Source organism: Pseudochaenichthys georgianus, chromosome 21 (assembly GCF_902827115.2).
Source record: "Pseudochaenichthys georgianus chromosome 21, fPseGeo1.2, whole genome shotgun sequence".
Taxonomy (NCBI): Eukaryota; Metazoa; Chordata; class Actinopteri; order Perciformes; family Channichthyidae; genus Pseudochaenichthys; species Pseudochaenichthys georgianus.
The window spans coordinates 6,691,359-6,714,121 of NC_047523.1; the positions used below are offsets into that span (position 1 = coordinate 6,691,359).

General features: G+C 43.4%; 1 protein-coding gene across 1 annotated transcript; it reads right to left on the reverse strand.

Moving 5' to 3' along the window:
* Nucleotides 1–346: 346 nt before the first annotated feature.
* On the reverse strand, nucleotides 347–22,753 carry mcm3ap (minichromosome maintenance complex component 3 associated protein). Its single transcript, XM_034109875.2, has 29 exons — nucleotides 22,666–22,753; nucleotides 20,548–22,459; nucleotides 19,628–19,878; nucleotides 18,818–18,899; nucleotides 18,361–18,514; nucleotides 17,482–17,675; nucleotides 17,249–17,388; nucleotides 16,617–16,814; nucleotides 15,885–16,153; nucleotides 14,885–15,047; nucleotides 14,106–14,263; nucleotides 13,765–13,988; nucleotides 13,103–13,338; nucleotides 12,096–12,196; nucleotides 11,784–11,915; nucleotides 10,980–11,093; nucleotides 10,245–10,397; nucleotides 9,887–10,084; nucleotides 8,509–8,577; nucleotides 8,303–8,437; nucleotides 8,060–8,213; nucleotides 6,893–7,154; nucleotides 5,690–5,787; nucleotides 4,811–5,201; nucleotides 3,519–3,782; nucleotides 3,299–3,428; nucleotides 2,200–2,379; nucleotides 897–1,047; nucleotides 347–732 (listed from the first exon to the last, which is right to left on the reverse strand). Exons 2-29 carry the CDS (start codon nucleotides 22,340–22,342, stop codon nucleotides 565–567), a joined length of 6,564 nt encoding a protein of 2,187 aa, XP_033965766.1. The 5' UTR covers nucleotides 22,343–22,459; nucleotides 22,666–22,753; the 3' UTR covers nucleotides 347–564.
* Between the last annotated feature and the right edge of the window lie 10 nt (nucleotides 22,754–22,763).

Here is a 22,763-nt window from a genome sequence, read left to right on the forward strand (position 1 = left end):
TGGGAAATGTAGTGCTTTGTAGAGACGATAGGTTACCGTTCTGTTCATTTCACACTTCACTTCCCAGAGGCCCTCGCGGTGCCATCCGAGGAGTTCTCACCATGGAGAGACATGAGCAGAGACCCAATTGTCCTATCACAAGACGGCTGGGCGGGGCAATGGGCGGGTGTGCCACGAAGTTCTCCAATCAGAGCGCTGCTATAACACACACTACACGTGTGCTCACCTGCTCACACACTGATGGAGACTATTCAATGGCTGAACCTTTAAACTACTGAATGACAACACTTTTACTAATCCGTTTTATTTCTCAGCAGTACAACATTTGGTTCAAACAAGCCACACATTTGAAATACTCAAACACTTTATTTGTTCTATGTATCAGACAAACACACATTGGCATTAAAATTGCAACATCTATGGTACATAATAAAACCAAAAATAAAAATGTTGATCAACAATACACTTTTACAAACAAAGAAAAGACGAAAATGTAATGTGTCCTCAGCTTTCAATGGTTTGCAAAGCCATAGTCATTATTAGTATTTTCCTTCCAATAGTTCATCAGTCATCAACAATGCTCAGCAGACCACTCAGCTTAAGTTTCCAAGCCAGTTCTTCCCCATGACTCGCCACAATCTGTCGCTCAAGTTCCTTAATTCGCCATGACATAGACACACGCGTGGTTTTAGGTGAGTCCACTTTGTCCGACAGATCATCAGGCTCTGAAGGCTGGAAAGTGAAAACAAGGGAACATGCATGATTACGGAAAATCATAACTGAACATTTAAAAAAGATTGTAAATGAAACTCTGCAGCCAAAGATAACCACAATGACTGTTTGAAAAAGGACATGACTTGTCCAAGGAGCACAGAGTTAGGTGAAGGGGAATGTACCTGTGTGAGAGGGTAATCGGGGGTCTTGGCTGAGTCCACACGTGTTATGGTTGGGGGCATGGACAACAGGGTGGAGGAGGGAATGAAAAGCGGTGTGGACAAATGGTCCAAGTTGTCGCCATCCAGCCAGCGCTGAAGCTGCTTCATGCTCCTGTAAACATCAAAACGTAGATTCTAGATTATTTTTGGCAAATAATAATTGCAATAGTTTTAAAGGGGACCTATCATGCAAAATGCACTTTGTGATGTCTCTATACATAAAGATGTGTCCCCGGTGAGTCGGGGAACTCACGCAGCGTCAGAAAATAAAACCCTCTCTCTTTTCCTCCGTACCCAAATCTCTAAAAACGGGGAACAACGGAGCTGATCCAGATGTGCGTCCGATATGACATAATATCTGAAATGTGAACCCACGGCACTATCAGAAAGTTGCTACCAGAAACAATGCCCGACTGTTTTGGACGTAATATGGTCGGTGTTACATTAGCATCGCTAACACTCAGAGCTAACCTGTACTGGAGAGCATGTGTGTGAAGAAGCAGGAAGTAAAAAGGAACTCACCTTGTGGTATAACCGGCAAGAGAGAAAGCCTTTGAGCGCCAGACTGTTTCAGAAACAATCCTTGATAATTCATGATATGGCGTTTCATCACCGTAGTATTTAGTTTAGACGGTAGCTGCTGGGTCCCGCATGAGCTCAGACCCCTCCTTTTTATTTTTTTAAAGCTTTATACCCCAAATCAGCACTTTTGAAACAGGAAGTTAAATAGAGGGATATGAGGCGTGGCTAGAACGAGTGATCTGTTTGGTATTTTGAGCAAAACACTTCATCGACATGTTTTTTATATATTTGTATATATATCTGAGACCTATGCTATTGCCTAAAGATAGCATGATAGGTGACCTTTTAAGAATATTCATATTTCATAGTTTATATTCTATAATTCATTACATTCTATTTTGCTGTAAATTACTGCTTTATTTTATTGCTATTTAACTATATTTTATTTCAGGTTCCTTGAAGATTTTTTTGTTTTATATTTTATGTATGCACCACGACATCAAGTCAAATTCCTCGTATGTGTGAACGTACCTGGCAATAAACCCGTTTCTGATTCTGATTCTTTAAGAACTCTTTGTTTAGTTGGTAGAATCCTACTAAACGATCATGGGCAGTGAGCTATGTATATCTATCTCATTGAACCAGATACCTCTCGATACATTTTCTTTAATATATGGGCGTATTCTGCAGATACAACTTCTCGATGCAAGGAAAACCTCTAACAGCAGTGCCGTAGCCTTACCTTTGGCTCGCGGCCTTCTCCCTCTCTAAGCCCTGGAGGACGTTGTGGGCCAGCAGCTCTCCTGCTGTGGGAGTATGGGTGATGTCCAGAGGGGCTGCTGTTGTCTCAGGGGCCAGACTGTCGAACAACCTCTGTCTGATGGACAGACTGCTGGGGGGGGCACTCGCAGCTGCACCCGCCCTGTGGATGAAGGAGGAGAGAGCCAAGAGGATTGTGATTATGAATCTGGGACGTGGTGACTTGCTACTTCAGAATCAGGGTGTTTGATTTATCCGTGGGTAACATTGGATGTTGTGCTCCGTTTTAACATGAAATAATTAAAAGATGAATAAATGATTAATCTTATTTATATAAGATAGAAAGATTCAAATTAAATAAAGATATGTATACAAAAATAACGGGTTAAAGTAAAATATCCAATAAAAACAAATTCAAATAAAGTATGCAAACAAACATTCATATAAACATTTGAAGTAAAAATTGTGCACATTCTATTACTATATACAAAATGTATATGACAACTCCTGTTTATATAATATTAATAATAATACATCATATTTATAAAGCGCTTTTCCCAGTGCTCAAAAACGCTTTACAAGCAATCAGAAAAGAACAACAAAAATAGAAATCCTAATCCAACAGGAAGAAAAGGGCGGGCAGTTGAGGATAAGAGGTTGAAAGTAAGACATGTGCTTTGAAATCTAGAAATGCATAAGCACCTCCAGAAAACACTCCTTTGTGCTGACCTACATCAGCCAGTGTGTGAGCACGCGCTGAGCAGATGCACGCTTGCTTCTGTGCAGTGATATAGTTGGAGGGAGTAGTGTGGTAGAAAGAAAGTAGTTCCTATCTGAAACTGCTCACTAAGGTCTTCGGATTATCCCAAGTAACTGGATCATGATTTGAAGGAAAAGACATTGCTCTTGAATTTTTAAGTTATTATTTGTTCTATTAAATTAAAAAGAAGACAGACATGGCTGATTTCTCCCACACTGCGCAACTACCACTGAAACAATCTCGATACATATCAATCACTACAGGTAAATGGAAAACATGTGATTTTTACTATTTGTATTGGTCTCTTGTAGTATGTTCTTACCCTTCCTCCTCTTGCTGCTTCTCTCTGTGTGTTTGTCTGATGACCTCGGTCCATTCCCCAGGGGGCCTGAACCCCTTCAGGGTCTCAATGGGGAGGTAAACCAGGATCTCCCCATCGTCTGTAACAGCATCTAAAACAACAAAACAAATAATGAAGTGTTGTAATACACGTCAGAAATCAAGAGAAGTTCCCCGATAGCCTCCCTTCAGAATGTCCTCACCTTCACAGGCGGGGGGTTCGGGGATCTGCCAGTCTTTCAGTTTGTGGTCGATGCAGATCACCAGAATGTCGTCCCAAGGGATCTGACTGAAGGTCGGACACGCGTCCTCGTCGCCACGGTTGGATCTGGAGGTTTGGGTACGGTGACCCTTGACCCTTTCCAGGAGGTTTTCCAGCCGGGACATCAGGAGGGGCTGGCTGCGGCGGGAGACTGGGATCTGAGCGGAGAAGTGGAAGATGGAGGCGCAGAGCTCAGGCCACGAGTCTAGAGAGAGAGAGGGATAATACAGCAGTGGGGAGGGAGAATAATACAATGATTATTAGGTTACAGTCAAATAGGCCTTTTTGTCGAGAAGGGTTCTTAAATGAGGGAAAGTAGCTAATTGTCGCATGTTCTGTCCTATCCTGTGTTGTAATTGTATTTCTGTTGCTGCTTTTCTAACAGGGATCAATAAAGGTTTTAATTTAAGTGGTGGCCACAATAAGAGCTGTTGGAATTCTGGTTGATAAGGAAATGAGCTACAATGCTTCCTTCATTATTTCCTTTACTATAGGATACACTGGACCATCAGAAGGAAAGAAGATTATGCTGTCCCACAATTCCCTTTAAAATGATGCATTGTTCGGCTGTTGACGGAAACTACCCATTGTGATAGAAAACCCCAGATCATGTTAGTTATGGTGCTTATTAAGCATTTTCCATTTCATGCCATGGATTGACCAAGTGCTTATTGAACTTTCAACAATGTGTTAAACAAAGAGGCGCACTATGAACATATGAACATAACTATGAACATAATGCTAATTACTGTAAAATGATCAAATAAAGTAAACATTTCGCAGTGTTTACAGATTTGGATGCCGTTTCTTATGTCATACTTGTTTTACATCATTTTTGGATCGGTGATATGCACAGTAGTTGATGTATAGGCCTTACAAGTTTTGTATATTTTGCATAAAGTATTATTTATTGCAATAGTTTCATACAATCATACTACTTGGAAATCAAGAGTGGACAGCAGGGTGAGTGCGAGCAACCCTTTAGTTTCACTTTCCTTTTTACATTTTAATTCCAGTCGTAGAAAGGAATTCATATATTTGTCACTGTTGTCCAAGTTTAAAACAGCCCACATTAAACTATAAGAACGCACAGAGATGTATCAAGATGCACCTTTAGTAGTCTTTCTACGGCCGACGCATATCGATAACTAATTACTACGTACTAATGACATAAATACGTTGCCAGTGGAAAAAAACGATTTCTTTTGACAATTCTCTATCTCAGTCACTGACCTGTGGCAGAGATCTGCTCCCACTTGGGCAGCTGCAGGCTGAGGATGGCTTCTCGGAGCCAGGCCAGGTGCTTGGGAGAGTTCCAGCCCAGATGAGGGACAAAGTCTTGGGATTCCTGCAGGCAGAACTCGCCTGGGGGCCAGGAGAGTCTGCTGAGGTCCGGAGACGACACTTTGTCAGCAAGGTGAGCCAGGACAGCGTTGTACAGCTGGATGACAGGCGCTGGCTCCTGGGAGGGGAGAAGGGCAGCGGCGCGATCCTGGTGGTGGGCGTAGACTCTGGGGCTGAACTCACGACTCAGCGCGTCCTCCACCAGCTGCACCAGGGTCTGACAGGAGAGAGGGAGCAGCGGGGGGGCACGGGCCAGCAGCCAGCGTGTAGCCTGGCTCAGCTGGAAACACACAGGACACAGAAGTTAGAGAAGATCTGTTTCAAACTATAAAACATCTACATCAGTGATTCCAAACCTGGCTCACAATGAAGGAGGGTCTACTTTATCCACGTTATCACAGATTGCATCCTAAATGTGAACAAAAACTTAGATATATATATAAAAACTTTCTCTAAAATGTCTTAAATTGTTTTATGTGACAAATTCTTAGAGACCAGATTGTGCAAAACTGTACAATATTTTAAAAGTCACATTAAAAAGCAGACAAAAAGAGAAATCGAGAGTGTCTCACTACCCCCTCTCTCGCTTTAGTGTATTTAACTCCGTTTTGGTCTCCACCTAGGAACATATCTGGCTCTTCAGTGGCTAAAGGTTCCACAATGTTTAACAGCCATCTTGTTTTTTTTGTTTTTTTAAAACAGCCTCACTATGAAGCCAAAGGCAGCTGCAGATTCAGGTGTCTTCAGGTTTTTATGAAAGTGTGATACCTGTTTGGATCCCTGCAGCTCACTGGTGGTCTCTAGTATGAAGAAGAAGGCGAACTCTGAGATCAGGCCTTCCTGGACCAGCGTGTGCAGCATCAGGGCTGAGGGACAGGGAAAAATCAGGGTTCACACATTTGCTTAAAGTTCACCTATCATGCTATCTTTAGGCAATAGCATCAGGTCTCAGATATATACAAACATATAAAAAACATGTCTATGAAGTGGTTTGCTCAAAATACCAAACAGATCACCCATTCTAGCCATGCCTCATATCCCTCTGTTTCACTTCCTGTTTCAAAAGTGCTGATTTGGGGATAAAGCTTTAAAAAAGAAAAAATGGATAAATAAAAAGGAGGGGGCTGAGCTCATGCGGGACCCGGCAGCTAAACTAAATGCTGCCGTGATGAAACGCCATATCATGGATTATCAAGGATTCTCTGTGAAACAGTCTGGAGCTCAAAGGCTTTCTCTCTTGCTGGTTATACCACAAGGTGAGTTCCTCTTTACTTCCTGCTTCTTCACACACATGCTCTCCAGTACAGGTTAGCTCTGAGTGTTAGCGATGCTAATGTAAACACCGACCATATTACGTCCAGAACAGTCGGGCATTGTTTCTGATAGCAACGTTTCTGATTGGGCCGTGGGTCCACATTTCAGATATTACGTCATATCGGACGCACATCTGGATCAGCTCCGTTGTTCCCCGTTTTTAGAGATTTGGGTACGGAGGAAAAGAGAGAGGGTTTTGTTTTCTGACGCTGCGTGAGTTCCCCGACTCACCGGGGACACATCTTTATGTATAGAGACATCACAAAGTGCATTTTGCATGATAGGTCCCCTTCAGCTGCTGTTACATAACTACTAGCTGATAGAAAATGGAACTTAAATGGTCGCAAACAAATGGAACCACCTGCATTTCATTAATGGCTTATTGAATATCCCAGGTTGTGTTTGCACTAGTGACCATAACTGTCTCCCTATCACATCTCTACGGACATTTTTGGCTTTTAAATGTTTCTACAAAAATGATATATAATTTACAAAATAATTACAACTTTATGAAAAATAAGTTTCAAATAAAAATAAATAATGAATTGAAGTCTCACGGTAAGAGTTTGAAATTAGTATAACACTACAGAATGAGTTTTAAGGATTAACTTAAAACCATGAACATCTGTTTATGAAATTGTGATCATTACTAATTACCTTCTTCGATTTCCTGTGTGTCCCCGGGGCCCCCGGCCGGCTCTGGCACCAGGACGGCCAGAGGCAGCGGGCAGTGCCAGCTCCCTTTGGCCTGCTGGAGCTGTTTGAGCTGCAGCAGGGCGGAGAGCAGGGGGATGTCCTGCTCCTCCTGCTCCGTGAGGGGCATGGCGGGGAGCAGCATCATCAGAGCGGCTGTCCCCTGAAGCTCACTGAGCCCCTCTGCTTTGGACAGGCCGTCCTCAGACAGAGGGCCCCGGGACGCCTGGAAGACACACCAAGAAGACGGGTCAGAAAACTTGAGCGACTACGCAAGGTACTTCATGTTATTATCCATCTAAACAAGAGATATATGTATAGAAATATGGCCGGCTGTAGCTCAAGTGTTGAATGAGCCTCTACCAATCAGAGAGGCAGTGGTTTGTTCCCTATCCCCTGTAGTGAACATGTCAAAGTGTCCTTGGATCAGATACTTAACCCCTATTTTCTCCAAATATCCCAAAATAGCTACAATTTTGCTGTCGTACATGTCATTTCATATAGGTAAAGCACAAACACGTTTCTCAATACCATCGTGAGTGTTTACAGAGTCTCAATATATAGTGAAATATATCTGTAAGCTTATCTTTTTTAAACCAACCTATAAAAGGGGCCCTATTTATTCAGTTTCAGGTTCATATCAGTATGTAGTGTCTCTCCTGGGACGTGTCTCCATGCTTTAATGTTCAAAAAGATCTTTATTTTTCTCATACTGCCTGTGCTGCAGCACCTCTTTTCACCCTCTGTCTGAAACCAGAGCCCAGTCTGCTCTGATTGGATAGCTGACCGGCTCTGTTGTGGTTGGTCAACCGCTTAGAGATGTCCCGCCTCTTAGCCTTTCACGTAAAATGTGTTGGAGCACTAGCCAAAAGAAGCGCGAGTGTTATGTAGTGATGTCATTTAGGATTTTAACCTCGCAGACCATTTACATGCACTAAAATCTATATTAATACACGACAAGAATGATAAAACCCTAAAAGCCTAGGGCCTCGTTAAAATCCATTAAAGAAAAATAACTTGACTTTAGAATGTACTTTGTCAGTACACTTCATTTATTTATAATGTGTTGGCTTAAGTAACAGTTATGGCTTTTGTTTTCTCGAGAGCAGCCGTCTGTCAGCAGGATCTCACCTTGATGCTGATGTGAACTTTGTGGGTGTGTTCTCCTCGATCCTGGAGTGTGTTGGTGACACAGAGGGTCTGTAGTGCGCCGTCCAGCTGCTCGTCCCTCCCCTCTGAGTCTTTACCCCCACCCAGCTTCACCTCCAGCCAGTCAGACAGGATCCTGAAGGCAACACACCGGAGAGAACACACACGGAATTGTTTTGATTGAAATCAGGTATTCAAACATCATCTTTCTGTGCAGCTGCTCACCTGTCTGCCAGGCTGGTTTCATTGTCATGGTCGCTGGGTAGGAGGAGCACAGCCTTCCAGAAGATTCTCTCCGGTGGGTTGGGGATATTCTCTGTCACCAGTGCCGGCAGGTCGAGTGGAGCCCACACTGACTGACTGAGAGGCAGAGCGGTCAGAATGCTGCCGTGTGATACAGATTACTGACTGAATAAACTCTCATGACTTACTCAAGCAGCTGCTGGTAGTAGAAGTGGACTCTCATCTGGTGGATCGCTTCTTCTCTCATTTTCAGCAACCTTAACAGAATATAAAACAGAATACCTTAACAGATATACTAGAGTAGCATATTCACCAGATTTTCATTAAATCAACCCTTGTGTGCATTCTTATTCATCTACAAACAGTTGCTCTGCTGTCTTTAAAAGAGACAAATATTTCCGTCAAAATACAATTCTAAATTTATATTTTCACTTTCATTGAGTTCAATGTTTAAAACAACATCTTGTTGTGATCATAAAATACCAATATTCATAAATGTTGTTTCTTTATTATTTGTGTTTTTTTTTTTTATATATTTGTAATCCATAAATTGCCCATTTGTGACCTGCTCTATCGAAATCAGCCGCATTGACCCGAAGACACATCTTGAGTTGTATACACTGTTGGAAAGAGGAGATTCCTAGCTTTCTAATGATATCAGGATTGTTGTTGTACTCCAAATATTAAGCAAAATATGTCACATTATATAATGACTGTCACAGAGTCCTCAGAAAGGCCTTCAAAGTTTCCTCTTCTCTGGAATCCATCGATCTGATTGGTTATTAGCAAATGATCAAAGTACTACGGAGGGAGGATATTTTTTCGTTTGGATTACTGGTCTGGGGGAAGCTTGCGAGTGTGTGAGTGTATATATACGTGTGTGTGTGTCTATTTTTGCATTTGTGTGTATTGTGTGTTTCCCGGGGAAAACACTCACGAGAAACACCGGCTGTTGTTACGCCTGCTGTGACGTCAAGTTACCCCGCTTGTATTTATGCCGTCGCAAGCTTCAAAGTTGTATTTATCATCTGAATTTGCTGAAACAAGTTTAATATTCTGAAAGCCAAGACCCCACGCAAATCTACGTTTATTTTGAAATGAGCCGTTGCGACTTCCGACTAATTTCGATAGAGCGGGTCACATATGTTTACATAATTCCTCTTATAGTTTATTCTGTATACCAAATCAATATTGATTTTGATGCACAACTGCAGTGTCTCAAAATGCAGAGGACAGTCGTAGCGAGGAGATAGCATAAGAAAATGGCTCAATCTGGTTTGAAAATAGTAAAATATACAATTTTGCTTTAGAATAAAAGTAAAAATAAATAACAGAATATATGATTTTATGCTGTTATGGCTGTATTGATTTCATACGGTTTAAATGGTAACAATTTCTGTCCTTAAAGGTCTGACTCTATATAATCTTAAACTTATTATTGGATTTACACCCTTGCCAAAAAATGCTTAAATTATTGAAAAAAAGCCCAATTTAATTTCAAAAGTCAATCATATTGATGCAGAAGGGTTAGGCCGTGCTTTGAAATGACGCTTGTGGCCACCGTACCTGGTGCTGGAGAGGGCCAGCGTGCCGGAGTTTCCCAGGTCGACCACACCACGGGCCAGGTCAGCCATGGAGGGCTGGGCGGGGGCGCTGGGGGCCAGAGCCTTCAGTTTGAACCGAGGGTCCACACAGCACGGGGCCGCAGGGAAACCTCTCATCTGTCGCTTCAGCTGCCGACGCACCGCCACCACATCACGCCACCTGGGGGAAGGGGAATAATGAGTCAAGGAACAATTGATTTTCAATCACACATAAATAAATATATATATGGTATTTAAGCCACATCGGCCCCAGCTAGTGGAATACTGGTAGATGGACGTTGGCCTTATTGATCACCTTACATGATATGTCTGGTTCTTACCTCTTGATGTACTTGTGGATGCATTGCAGCTCATCTTCAAGGATGGCTTCAACCAACCGAGCAATGTCTGCATCCAGAGTGTCCTCGACCAGAGAGGTGCACACCTGCTCCGTGCATTTAGCCACACGGTCAGCCTTTTCATTCACTGCCTCTCTGAGAACAAAAAGAGGGTCAATCTTAAATAAGGAAAACCCATCTCTATAAAGAAAAGTGGGAACGGGCGTTATTGTCCCGTAGGTTTCCACATGCAAGGCATTTGCATTGGTCAGTAACGGTGCCTAAGCACAGGACGAGAAATGTGTGTTTTTTTTAAAGGATAACAAATAAAACTATAGTGAAAATTATTTTTAAAACGAATTTAATAGATAGAAATAAATGTTTACATGAAATATAAATATATAAAAAAGTAAGTCCAATATGAGAATGGCAAATAACATATGTGCAGTATAGCTATAGATTAAAATAGTGTCCCACTGGAAGACATTAAACTTCATGACAATACTCTTTAACTGTTGCATCTTATAATGGATTTAAGTAACCCTGTAAAGCACGTCACTTTGCATCAGACCCCATTAGGACATGTGCTTGACACGGGGGTCCTGGGGAGGGGTTTAAAAAAACAGTGTTGTAAGGGAGCTGTTTGTATGTGCTTCACGTGGTATGTATGTGCTTTGTAATATGTTGTTCTGCATTTCTGCCTAAATAAATAAAAAGGATACGAGTTTGAAAGCTTACTTGATCTCAGAGGTGGCCGTCTCCTTGATGGTCTCATCTAGAACTTCATAGATGAGCTCTGAGCAGAGAGAGAAGCTGAAGTCGACCAGGAAGGCCTCGTGCTCCTTCTTCCTCCTGACACACACACACACACACACACAAAGGAAATGGGGTGAGCTGTTGCCGCTTGAGATGAGTAACATTCAAAACAAACTAAACAATTCTCTCACAGCTTTATCTTCACACCTAAATTGTAACTGAACATAAAATGACATTTACAGATTGACTTTATAGTAGGGCTGCTCGATTATGGCAAAAATCATAATCTCGATTATTTGGGTCAATAATTGATATCACGATTATTAAAAACGATTATCCATTTACTTTGAAAACATCCATTTATTGAAAAAAAAAAATGGAACAGTATGTTTTTAACAGTTGATTACCCTGAACTTTAAGTATAACTCAACTGAAAAACCAATTAAATTATTTATTTTTTTAAATAAAATAAAATAAAATAAATAATCGTTTTATTTCCATGTTGTTTTCATAATCGCTGCAAGCCAAAATCGTAATTGCGATTAAAATACGATTAATTGAGCAGCCCTACTTTATAGTTATCGCAATTGATAAATACTGTCACCGTGTGTTACAGGCGTTTCAAATGAACTTTGATTGTGTGTATGACAAAGGCATGCCTTTGGCAGGATACAGTGATTATGAAATCTGCTTTTCTTTGCACCTTTGATAAGAAAATACATTTTATTAAATACGATATAAGCAGCAGGTCTTTATCAGGCTGCAGTGAAGCCTCCGCAGACAGACCTGGCTTCGTCCAGCTTCCGTTTCTCCTCGGTCACACGCTGCTGCTCCAGCCTGATCTCTGTGGAGGAGACGTCCTGCAGCATCTGTCCCAACACCTCGCCCAGCAGAGACTCCACCTGCACACCGCTCTCCCTGCAGGGCCCAGGCAAAAGGACAGTTAAACAACTTGGAACATTCTTCAGACCCCCACTGCCTTTAAACACTAAAGTAAATCAATGATTAAAGTGAAGAAGTGAAATGAATAGCAGCAGTATATTTAAATGTAGCACAAGATAAGCTGGTAAAGAAAAGCTGGATGTATAAAATCATTACACAAGAGCTGTCGTGGCGTAGCTGGCTCCGGCCTCGGCCACCTCCATCACTGCTGCTCCAACCACCTCCTCCACCACGCTGTCCAGTTCAGCCACGATCTCCTGCAGGACGGGACACAGCAGGGGTTACTGTCAGGGACACACTCACACTCGCAGCCAGGTCACTGTTGCTCTAAGGACTTACAATGAATAGAGGCTGAGGCCTTTGATGTTCTGGTTTATTGTTGGTCTATATTTTAATAACACAAGTCATGTTTTTGTCTCAAATCATCTTTATCTTCTTCCAGGATGCCATCTTCAGATTCTTTGTTTCCCTAATTAGAACTCTCACTTCAATCATCCAAGTACTTTTATAAAATATTCATTTTCTAAAATCAGATTACGGCTGCACAATGTATCGTCTCTTTTATTGCAAAAGACTGCAAAATTGAGACTTTTTTTTTTGTTGAGTTGGTTATTTTTTGTTTATTGGTGCCCGATCAACACACGAACATATTCATTCTCCAATGATATGAAACAAAGAAGAGCAGCTTCCCATTTGAGAAGCTTTTGCATTCCCTTTAAAGAACTCCTGACTTATTGATTACCAAAGTATTTGACTATACACTTTCTATTAATTGACTAATTGATTCCCACTTGTGATCATTCTAATCCTAAATCACGAGTATTTCCTTATCGCCAAATGCAAAGAATTAATCAAGGAACCATTCTTGATTAAAGGAAACCCACCATTTTCGTTTTTTTTCCTCTTAAATATCTGAAAATATTCATTTTTTCTCTCCTAGATTTAAAGCTTTAATGTAACCCCTACCGCGGCTCTGTGATTTGTTTTTAAATCCATTTTAAACCTTTAATAGACCTTATATGGTGTCATACTGTAACTGTATTGCTCATGGGCTGGAGAAGTGAATTCCAAATACATTGCAGGCAATCCATTAAGGAATGAAGTCGTCCACTAGAGGGAGCTCCGATGTGTTCTGAGATGAAGAGCGTAGAGATCTTGCTCACCTCGTTGCTGTAGACGGGCTGCGGTTTGGGTGGAGGTGACGGGGGTTTGACAGGCGGGGGCTGGGCTATGGGCTGGAACATCTGGGCGTCTGCAGCGGGGGCTGGGCTGTGATACTCTGGCACCACCTCAGGAGGACCCGCTGGAGGGAGCCCAAACATGGCGGCCACATCCGGAACCACCTGCGCGACAACCTCTACGCTGGGGGGGGCCTTCGCCTCCACCTTGGCTGCAACAGCTGAGACAATACAGAAACATGTCAGCTGGTCTGAAACACACCGACTGTCTGCGCTGCTGGAGCTGGACTGAAGCAGACTTCACAATCATCACCAATACAGACTGCTGTATGGGATCTACTGTAACATTGCATATACATATAAATGCTGCTGAGCAATCTACACTTTAACTCAGTCATTTTTAAGTGTTTAATTATTTTCAAAATATGTTCAAGTAGATCTACAAACAATCATATAATGGAACAGATAAGTAACTTCAAGACCTGGAAATAATACAAATAAATGTCCAACTCTGCAACGACATTGACATTAAGGTTAGTTGAAAAGGAAACACTGCCTCTGTTCTTGTCCTAAGCAAAAGCAAGTCCTGCAAAGGAAGGAATACAAACTGTTAGTGAGTGTTTCGATCAGTAGACAGGAGGGCATACCTTTGAACAGGCTCTGTGTGGGCTCAGCCAGAGGGCCCTCCCCTCTGTACTTGTTCTGGGGGTCGAAGCTGCAGGCGGGGGTGTGCTGGGGGGGGTTAGGGAGGGAGCCTCCGTTCACCACCTCTCCGATCAGCACACTTCTCTTTGCGAGGATGACCGCCGACTTCTTCTGGGACAGAGGCAGCTCCGGCTCCTGAAAGGCTATCCGACTCAGCTCTACCATCCTGTGAACACACCCAATGAAGATATGAAGAACGGTGTCTTGAATCTCAGGCGCTGTCCAGTCAAAGACTTGAAATAACACAAAGTCACTCAAACCCAGAGCCTCGGTAGAAACTCACCCCTCGTTGACGTTGAGGCCGTACTGCTGGATGAAGTCCGTTCCCTCGTCAGTGGTGCGGAACATCAACATCCGAACTAAATCCTCCACTGGAAACGCGGTGGATCGTGGACCCACAGTGTGAGCCGTGTTCATGATCTTCAAGGCCATAGCTCGGACCTGTACGCACACACGTTTGTAAAGATATTACTAATGAACAACTCCCACTTCTATCTGGACAGATATTATTAGCATCTACTTTACCATTACAAAGGCTGTGTGTGGTTAGACCAAGCATAACATAGCATGTGTATTAATGCAGTCCTATGTTTAACAAACCCCTATGTAACCTTTCTGTAATAAGACACATCTTCATTATATTACGTCATAGCGGCAACAGTAGGCTGCAGAGCAGAATAGGAAAGGTAAGAGTTCACACAAGGATAATAAGAATAGCAAAATGTTACTTAAGGATGTCCTGTCAAATGAAAGTGTTTGCATATAAAGACTTGGATAATAATGAATATGTTAAAATGATAGGCATGTCAGTTTGGTAGTTGAAGTCCAAATGAGGTGCGTTATGGTGGAAGTACATTCAGTGCCGGATGATCAGAGTTTTCGATTGTGCTGCCTCAAGGACTGTTCGAGGTACTTTCTCTAACTCCATTCATCCCTATATGTTTGTGTATCCCTTGTTATGGTTTCATTCGTGAAAACAGGACAAAGACTATTCCCTGGATTGTCTGCATTCATTTCAACGTTCTCTCAGCTGAAGTCACGACAGCAGGAGGAGTTCCTGACCTGATTGAAGTATCTGTGCAGGAGGCAGCTGGCCAGGTACGAGGCTCCCTTCACCAGCTTGAAGAAGCGCACAAAGTTGTTGCTGTTGACGGCAGTGAAAACCTGCACGGCAAACTTCACCTCGGGGGAGTTACGCACCTCGTCACGGAACTGCTGGACTTCACTGTGTGGACAGGAAGTGTGAGGAAGGGTGAGAGAAAAAGCATCAGATATAAACAAAGTCAAGTAACCATGGATATATGAAGAGGACTGGATACAGCATTGAGGCGGGGCCCCGTTCCTTTCGTTCTCCAATGATATGAAACAAAGAAGAGCAGCTTTTGCATTCCCTTTAAAGAACTCCCGACTCAAATGATTCATTGATTACCAAAGTATTTGACTATACACTTTCTATTAATTGACTAATTGATTCCCACTTGTGATCATTCTAATCCTAAATCACGAGTATTTCCTTATCGCCAAATCCAAAGAATTAATCAAGGAACCATTCTTGAGTAAAGGGAACCCACCATTTTTGTTTTTTCCCTCTTAAATATCTGAAAATATTCTTTTTTTTCCTCTCCTAGATTTAAAGCTTTAATGTAACGCCTACCGCAGCTCTGTGATTTGTTTTAAAAGAATGGAGGAAAAATAACGTTGGATCTGGCTTTAAACACACTTTAAGGACGATAACATTGTTTGTAAAAAACCTTAAAAGAAATGTACACTGATTTAAAGACGTCTCTTTCCCAAAATAAGTCAATGGGAAATAGCTGTTTTGGGCTCATTGACATCACGGACGGACACGGAAGTTGAAGTACAACTGTTTGGCCACTACGGAAAGTGTGCTTCTATTCCCAGCTGACTTCTTGGAAGATTGGAAACAACATCTAAAGATGTCATTTCAACGTCCTGATTTCTGGAGAAAGGCAGAAACACAAACGGGGGCTTTGCAAATAAATCAAGTGACATTTCACCGCCATCAGTGACGGTTTGTGTGTCAGTGTTTTGCTGGACTGACCGTAGGATGTCCCCGTCGTTGAGCTTCACCAACACACTGTACAGACGGAACTCGGCCTCCAGGGGGCAGTAGATGTTGCGTGTGTTCAGGTCCTGGTACATCTCTTTGAGACTCTGCAGGCACTTTGTCATGTTCTCGTTGTTGATTTTGGCATCAAAAGTAGACATGTGCTCCTCACAGAGGTGGTGGGCACAGTGCACGTGGAAGCGTGTGCACTTCTCAATCAGAGACACCGTGTGAGGGCAGCACAGGTGCTGCTGGATGATGTCCTGTGGGGGGGAGGAATCACATCAGGCTCCAAAACATGTTCTCCTCTCTGCAAAGATACCACTGGAGCCAGAAAGTGTGTTTGCTGCCTTGACTACTCAATATCTGTTCTGTGTGTGCACCAATCAGATATTCAGAAATGCATCTTGAGCTATTCAAACATAGAATTTAAGATTATACTGCAGGAGTATTGCAAAACGTTTGTGAACAAGTGTTTGGACAGGTTCCTGTTGTTAAAATGCAGCCCTTATTTAGTCTTTTTTGTTTGCTTCTTCATTCCGTAAACATACAATAATAAATGTTCACACACAATGCAACGCAATTATTCTCCTGCGTCACAGTGTCTCTCTCGTGTTTAGTCCCTCGGGGCTTTTTCAGAAAGCCTATATCTGCTCTACAATACAAACGCATGAAATTGAATTACTTGAAGACAACCGTCATGTCTGTGAGACGGAACCCTCTTACCTTCCTGATGCCGCGCGTCCTGTTCCAGAGGAAGTCGTACCAGTCCCGGTAGTTGTCGTGGCCCTGGTCCATGATCAGAGACACCAGGTAGTCCATGGTCATGCTGAGCACAGGCAGGGGCCGCAGCTCGTGGGGGAGGGGCTCCTCCTGGTCCGCTGACGACCGGCTGTACTCCTTGATAGCTGCCGAGTGATCCACCTGGTGGCAGATTCATTATTTCTCTAAAGTGATCCCACTTGTAGAAACACCATTTGATATACATTACAATAAGACTTTCTCTCTTCATGTACTGGTAACAAACATTGTTTTCCTTATCGTGTTCCTTAAATCCGTAAACAATTTAGTTTAAGTAAAATTGTTATTATATTTTTACTTTTGAATGAATAGAAATAGAAAAAAGGGTCCGTTCGGGGCCCCCAAACTTAAGAACATATTGAAATATTGTTGTTTGAATTTTTTAACTATTTCAATATTTGTATATATATTATATTTTCTTATTACTGCTTTATTTAAGTCCTGCTTTAACCCATTCCTAGATTGAAGGGGGGGGGGTATACTGTAGCATGTGTTGCAAACCTACAGATTCATTTTGAAATTGTCTAGATTAGAAGAACTGATATTTGTAGCTTTACCATCTCAGTTTCTGGGAAGACCTCGAAGACGCTCAGCTGTTTCCGTGTTTCCCTCATGTACCTCTCCTTCTCCGGACACATGTCGGGACACGTCCCCACAAACACCTTGGAGAGGACCAGGTCCGTCCTCCGGGGCCGACCTGCGAGGACACATTGAGCACACAGTTAGAATGCCTAGTCGGTTTTGGAAGTCACGTTAAAGACTGCGATAGATTGCCGAGTGGCGGCTTCACCTTGGCGCAGGATCTTGTCCCGCTGCTCCAGCAGGCGGAACTTGTCCTCAGCGGTGGGAGCCGGCTGTCCCATGAGGTGGAGGAGGGAGGAGGGGACGGGGCGCTCAGACCCCGGGGCCTCTGAGCTGCTCTCTTTCTGCGGCTCAGTGTCAAACTGCAGAGCTTTGGGTAATGACGACTTCTTCACAGGCGAACTGACGGAGGAAGAGACACCGGGCGGTCAGTCGCAGCATCACAGAAACATTCTTTCCAACGATACTCGCTTGTGTCCTATGCTCCACACTGGTTAGCATTAACTCAAGTTCAAACCAAACAGTGCAATGATGACTAGGGCTCTACTGGATGTTGTCGTTTTGTTTATTGTAGCTTTTATCGAGGTTTTCAAAAAAAATAAAGATTTGGATATTTGGTGTCATATTTGATATCGTCGTCATCACCTTATAATAAATCCTAAAAACACAACAGATTGAGTGAAATGAGTGTGTGAGCCATCAGTTTTTAGCACACAGGGAATAGTGAATATGTTGTTTGTGAAAAAGTAAGGGCCAACTAAATATTCTATCAGATAAAAACACATTGTGAAATCTCTTTCTTCAACACGTTTTGATGTTTGGACTTACAAACTCTAGTGTTAACTTTATCTTAAAAGTATTTTTGCGCTAGCCCAATGAATACAAATGCATTGAAAATACTCAAATGTTGGTATTAGGGTTGCCAGAAACTGACCATGATCAAAATCGATTATTCGGCAGCCCTGGCGAATAATAATCGATTATTCGACCGAATAATCGCTGGCATCCCTAGTTGGTATAGAATGTTTGTTCTGAACAGTCCTGGTAAGACCAACACTGTGAAGCCGGTGTGAGTGTATCAGTGTACCTGCGGCTGAAGGACTTGAGGCTGCTGAGTGCAGGACCTCTGTGAGCACCCTTCCTGAGGGGGAAGGAAACATCTTTGGACTCCATGTCCTCCTGACTCCCCCCCTCTGCCTCCCCCCCCTCTGCCGTAGCTCTGCTCCCTTTGTCCCCTGGACCTGAGGCCAGAAAACAACATGAGAAATCCTGCATTTTATAAGAGCTTTGAAACAGACATTTAAAAACAATTAAAGGTCTTATTTTAAGACAAATGAATTCAATGCCTTTTAAGGATATGCAGGACACGTGTCAAAGAAAAGAAGAAGATACCTGCTCAAAAGTCTTTACATAAGTTCTTAAATTCCCTTTTGCTTGTAGGTCCACCGATAGACTGTCATATCTACACAGCGGAACTTGGCATGCTAGGTGCTAGCAAGTATTTCCATATGAAGGATATGCCAACTGGAGAACAGTGAACGTACTCTGCTTCTTTCTCTGCCACAAGAGGAGGAGTTCATGTCTGTGCAGGAGTTTGCCTTTCTTCTTTGCCTTTGCTGCCGATGCCTGAAAGATAGTGAACAGTGACGGCAGGACAAACATTTGTGATTTTAATGATTCAAACAATAATAAATAAATGTGTTTAACATGATCTAGTAATTAGAAAAATAAGATCGGAGGCATGAATTGGAGACTGCAGTCACCCAGGAAGTGGAGGTCGGTCAGAAGGTCAATGTTTACAAAAAAAGAGCAGATTAGACACTCAAAAATAGAGACCAAAAAATAACCAGTACCATGTTCAATTACTCGCGTTTATTTGACACAAATGTCGTCAAAATGGGTTCAGATATACTGTTCTGAAACTCTGTTTGTTTACAAGCAGATCTTGAAAGCTCTATTGAGGAGGAAGTGTGGAGGCCAATGATGTATCATTGTTTCTTTATCTATGAAGTCCGCTACCAGGCGGCAGCCTTTTTAGACTACATGTTCACATTTGAAGGCTACTGGATAGTAACGATAGTTGGTAAATGTATTATATTTATTTAGAAAAACCCAAATATCAGAGTTTCCAACCAGCATATATTTTTGTGAAAGGAGTCTCAAGTCCCAACATGCAAATGTAACCTGATCAAACTCAATTTACAATCCGTAGATGAATACCAAAGGAAGGTTTTCAAATAACCGAAACTGATGTCATCTGTTGAGTTCAAAGTAAAGAAAGTTCATATTTGTTCATGCATTTGGCTAATTTGATTTAATAACTTAAATGTCGTAGTAACATAGAGCCAACTCACGTGATCATCGAAGTGAACGATGGCCAGATTCTTGCCGGGTCGGCAGTAAACCTTTCGGACTTTCCCGAAACGACCAAAGTGCTTCTCGATCACTTCCTTCTTGTTGAGGGCAGGAGGAACGTTCCTGCACTGCAGGACGGTGCAGTCGGTGGGGGACATGCCCCCCAGGCTCTCCGCGCTATCCCTGCGGGAGCCGCGTCTCACAGGGGTGGTGACCCCGCCGGGGTCCGAGTCTGGGGCTTTGGGTGAGTCTAGAGAGGGTTGATGGGTAAAAGGCAGACGACAAGATGAGTATATTCTGAAGAAGAAATCACTCAAATTCATTTAGTTAGTCTGCAGGATGTCTATCGGTGTCCCTGTGCTTCATGAAAACCAAACACTATTGTGACTGTCATAACATCGGTAGAAGGAAACAAAATGGATCTATGCAAATGTAATATTGGTACCCCTCAAAACTCCTCATCAAAAATGTAAAACATTTAAAAAAAGGGCCCTAATATGTTCATTTTGCGGTTCATGTTTTGTTTCTCTGTGACATGTCTCCATGCTTCAATGTTCAAAAAGCTCTTTATTGTTCTCATACTGCCTGTGCACCTCTTTTCACCCTCTGTCTGAAACCAGAGCCCAGTCTGCACTGATTGGTTAGCTGGCCAGCTCTGTTGTGATTGTCCAACCGCTTAGAGATGTCCTGCCCCTTAGCACTTATCATGTGTTAGAGCACTAGCCAACAGAGATGCGAGTGTAACATAGTGATGTCACTGTTTGTAATATATTTTTCAACAATAATGTAAATAATGTTTCAATAATTAGCATTCTTAGAATTCATAGAATCATATCTCAACTACAAAAATAATAGTAATCAGTAATTGTTTTCAGATCAGAATGCAGGTAATGCAGTAGTTATGATGTGTCCCTCTTACCTGACTTCTCAGCTGTCTCCAGCTCATCTCTGGCTGGTGCTTGCACTGCACCGGGGGGTGTAGCAGCACGTTCAGCCAGAGCTGGGACGCTCTCTGTCTCCTTTGTGGCCTCTCGCATCACAGGGTGGGTAGTATCTTTACGAAGACAGTTTAGTGCCCTCCCAAACAAGCCAGCCGGTGGGCCGCGGGACCTCATGAGGGGCCTCTTTGAAGGCTGCCTCGGTGAATCTCTTCCATGGACATCCTCCTCCTCCTCCTCCCCCTCCTCTCCTGTTGCAGGCTTCTCGGGACCGGTGCTGGGGGCCGTTAGATCTTCCTTTCGTTTGGTGCCTTTGCCGAGTCGTGCAAACACATTTGTTTCTCCTAAACTGCTCCCCTTTTCCTCTGCCTCGGCTCTGGTGTCACTATAAGCGGGGGGCTGACCAAAATTGGTTCCTCCAAAAAGTGGTGCGGCCTGGGGAAGGAGGGATGTGGCTGAAAAGCTGAAAGTGGATGGGGTGGTGGGCTCGGTGGTAGACGCCTGAGTGCTAGAGCTGGAGGGCGCGGCTGGCTGGGAGAAGGTGAACTTCAGCGGGTTGGAAGGAGCGTTGCTAGTGTCCGTTGTTAGGGGATTGTTTTGAGTAGTGATGGAGGGGGCTGCAGCCGGCTGTGAGAAGCTAAAGCCCGGCGGCCCAGGCTGGGCTCCAGTCGTCGTAGAGAAGACAGAGGCGGGGGTGCTGCTGCCCATGGAGCTGGAGGTTGTCTGGGACACAGTGCTGCCAAAAGGTGAGCTGGTCATAGCAGTAGTTTGGGGGTTAGCAGGCTCGGGGCTGGCACTGAAGATGGGTTTGAAAAGTGCCTCATTGGCTGGCTTGAACGTGGATTTGGACGATCCAAAGCCTCGGCTCTGGGTCACACTCGGAGTCGTGCCGAATCCACTGGTGGTGACAGTTGTGGATGAAGGTTGTCCAAACACAGACTGTCCAAAACCCGGGGGCTGAGGTTGTCCTATGGTAGTGGTGGAGCCAGACATCGGGGAGTTTCCAAACGCAGAGGGCAGTTGGCTAAATCCTGGAGCCTGCCCAAAAGCAGATGCCTGTCCAAAAGAAGACGTCTGTCCGAAGACTGAATTAGGGTTCTGTGCAGCAGTCTGTCCAAATGCTGAACTCTGGTTCTGTGTGGCGGTCTGTCCAAAAGGTGAACTCTGGGTTTGTGTCACGGTCTGTCCAAAAGGTGAACTCTGGTTCTGTGTGGCGGTCTGTCCAAAAGGTGAACTCTGGTTCTGTGTGGCGGTCTGTCCAAAAGCTGAACTCTGGTTCTGTGCAGCAGTCTGTCCAAAAGGTGAACTCTGGTTCTGTGCGGCAGTCTGTCCAAAAGGTGAACTCTGGTTCTGTGCGGCAGTCTGTCCAAAAGGTGAACTCTGGTTCTGTGCGGCAGTCTGTCCAAAAGGTGAACTCTGGTTCTGTGCGGCAGTCTGTCCAAAAGCTGGTGCACTGCCACTACCAAAGCCTGAGCTGCTCATTCCTAACGCTTGCTGTCCGAATGCTAGAGCCTGGCTGATTGTTGGCTGCGAGGGAGGCTGTGTTGATGTCTGTCCAAAGGCAGGGGTCTGTCCAAAGATGGCATTTCCTTGAGACGGGGTCTGATTTAAGGCAGAAGGTTGTCCAAACGCTGTTGGTTGGAAAAAGCCCATAGGTTGGGGCTGATTGCTAGAACTTTGCTGTCCAAATGATGGGAACAAGCCAGCCTTCATTGTGTTACTTGGGGCCTGGAAAGCTCCACCTTGTGGACTTCCAAACGGATTGGATGGATTCATGGCGCAAGTATTAGCGGATGTTTACTATCCTTGGCTAATTGTTCAACGCTATGTTTCTCATACAGGCTTTCGACCTATAACACCATCCTCGTCTGTCAAGCTCTTCCGTGTAACAACCTGACGCATACAAGTCAAAAGAACACTTTCAAGGCAGGAACCGATAACAACACATGACACAGTCGCTAGCATAAGCTAACCCTCCAAACATTGTTTAACTTAGCTTAGCTTGTTCCGTCGCCATTAATGTTTTAATATCGACTCAACAACACAACCCTTAGGATATAATGCAAAAGTAGGCACATTTCAAAAGAAACAAAACTCACCGCTCAGAGTTTTTGTTTGCTATATTGACTTTTGGTTCAGTTCGGTTCAAACCTAAACTCACGTTGCCACATCCGGTTTCGGTCCGACACATATTTAG

What these genes read in the sequence shown, in the direction of transcription:
- mcm3ap (XM_034109875.2), bottom strand. Translation starts at nt 22,342, where the DNA reads ATGAATCCATCCAATCCGTTTGGAAGTCCACAAGGTGGAGCTTTCCAG. An exon ending in GGCCTCAACGTCAACGAGGG is followed by an intron (nt 13,989 to 14,105) that starts GTGAGTTTCTAC and finishes GTGTGTTCACAG; the next exon opens with GATGGTAGAGCTGAGTCGGA. An exon ending in TACTACCAGCAGCTGCTTGA is followed by an intron (nt 8,438 to 8,508) that starts GTAAGTCATGAG and finishes TCTGCCTCTCAG; the next exon opens with TCAGTCAGTGTGGGCTCCAC.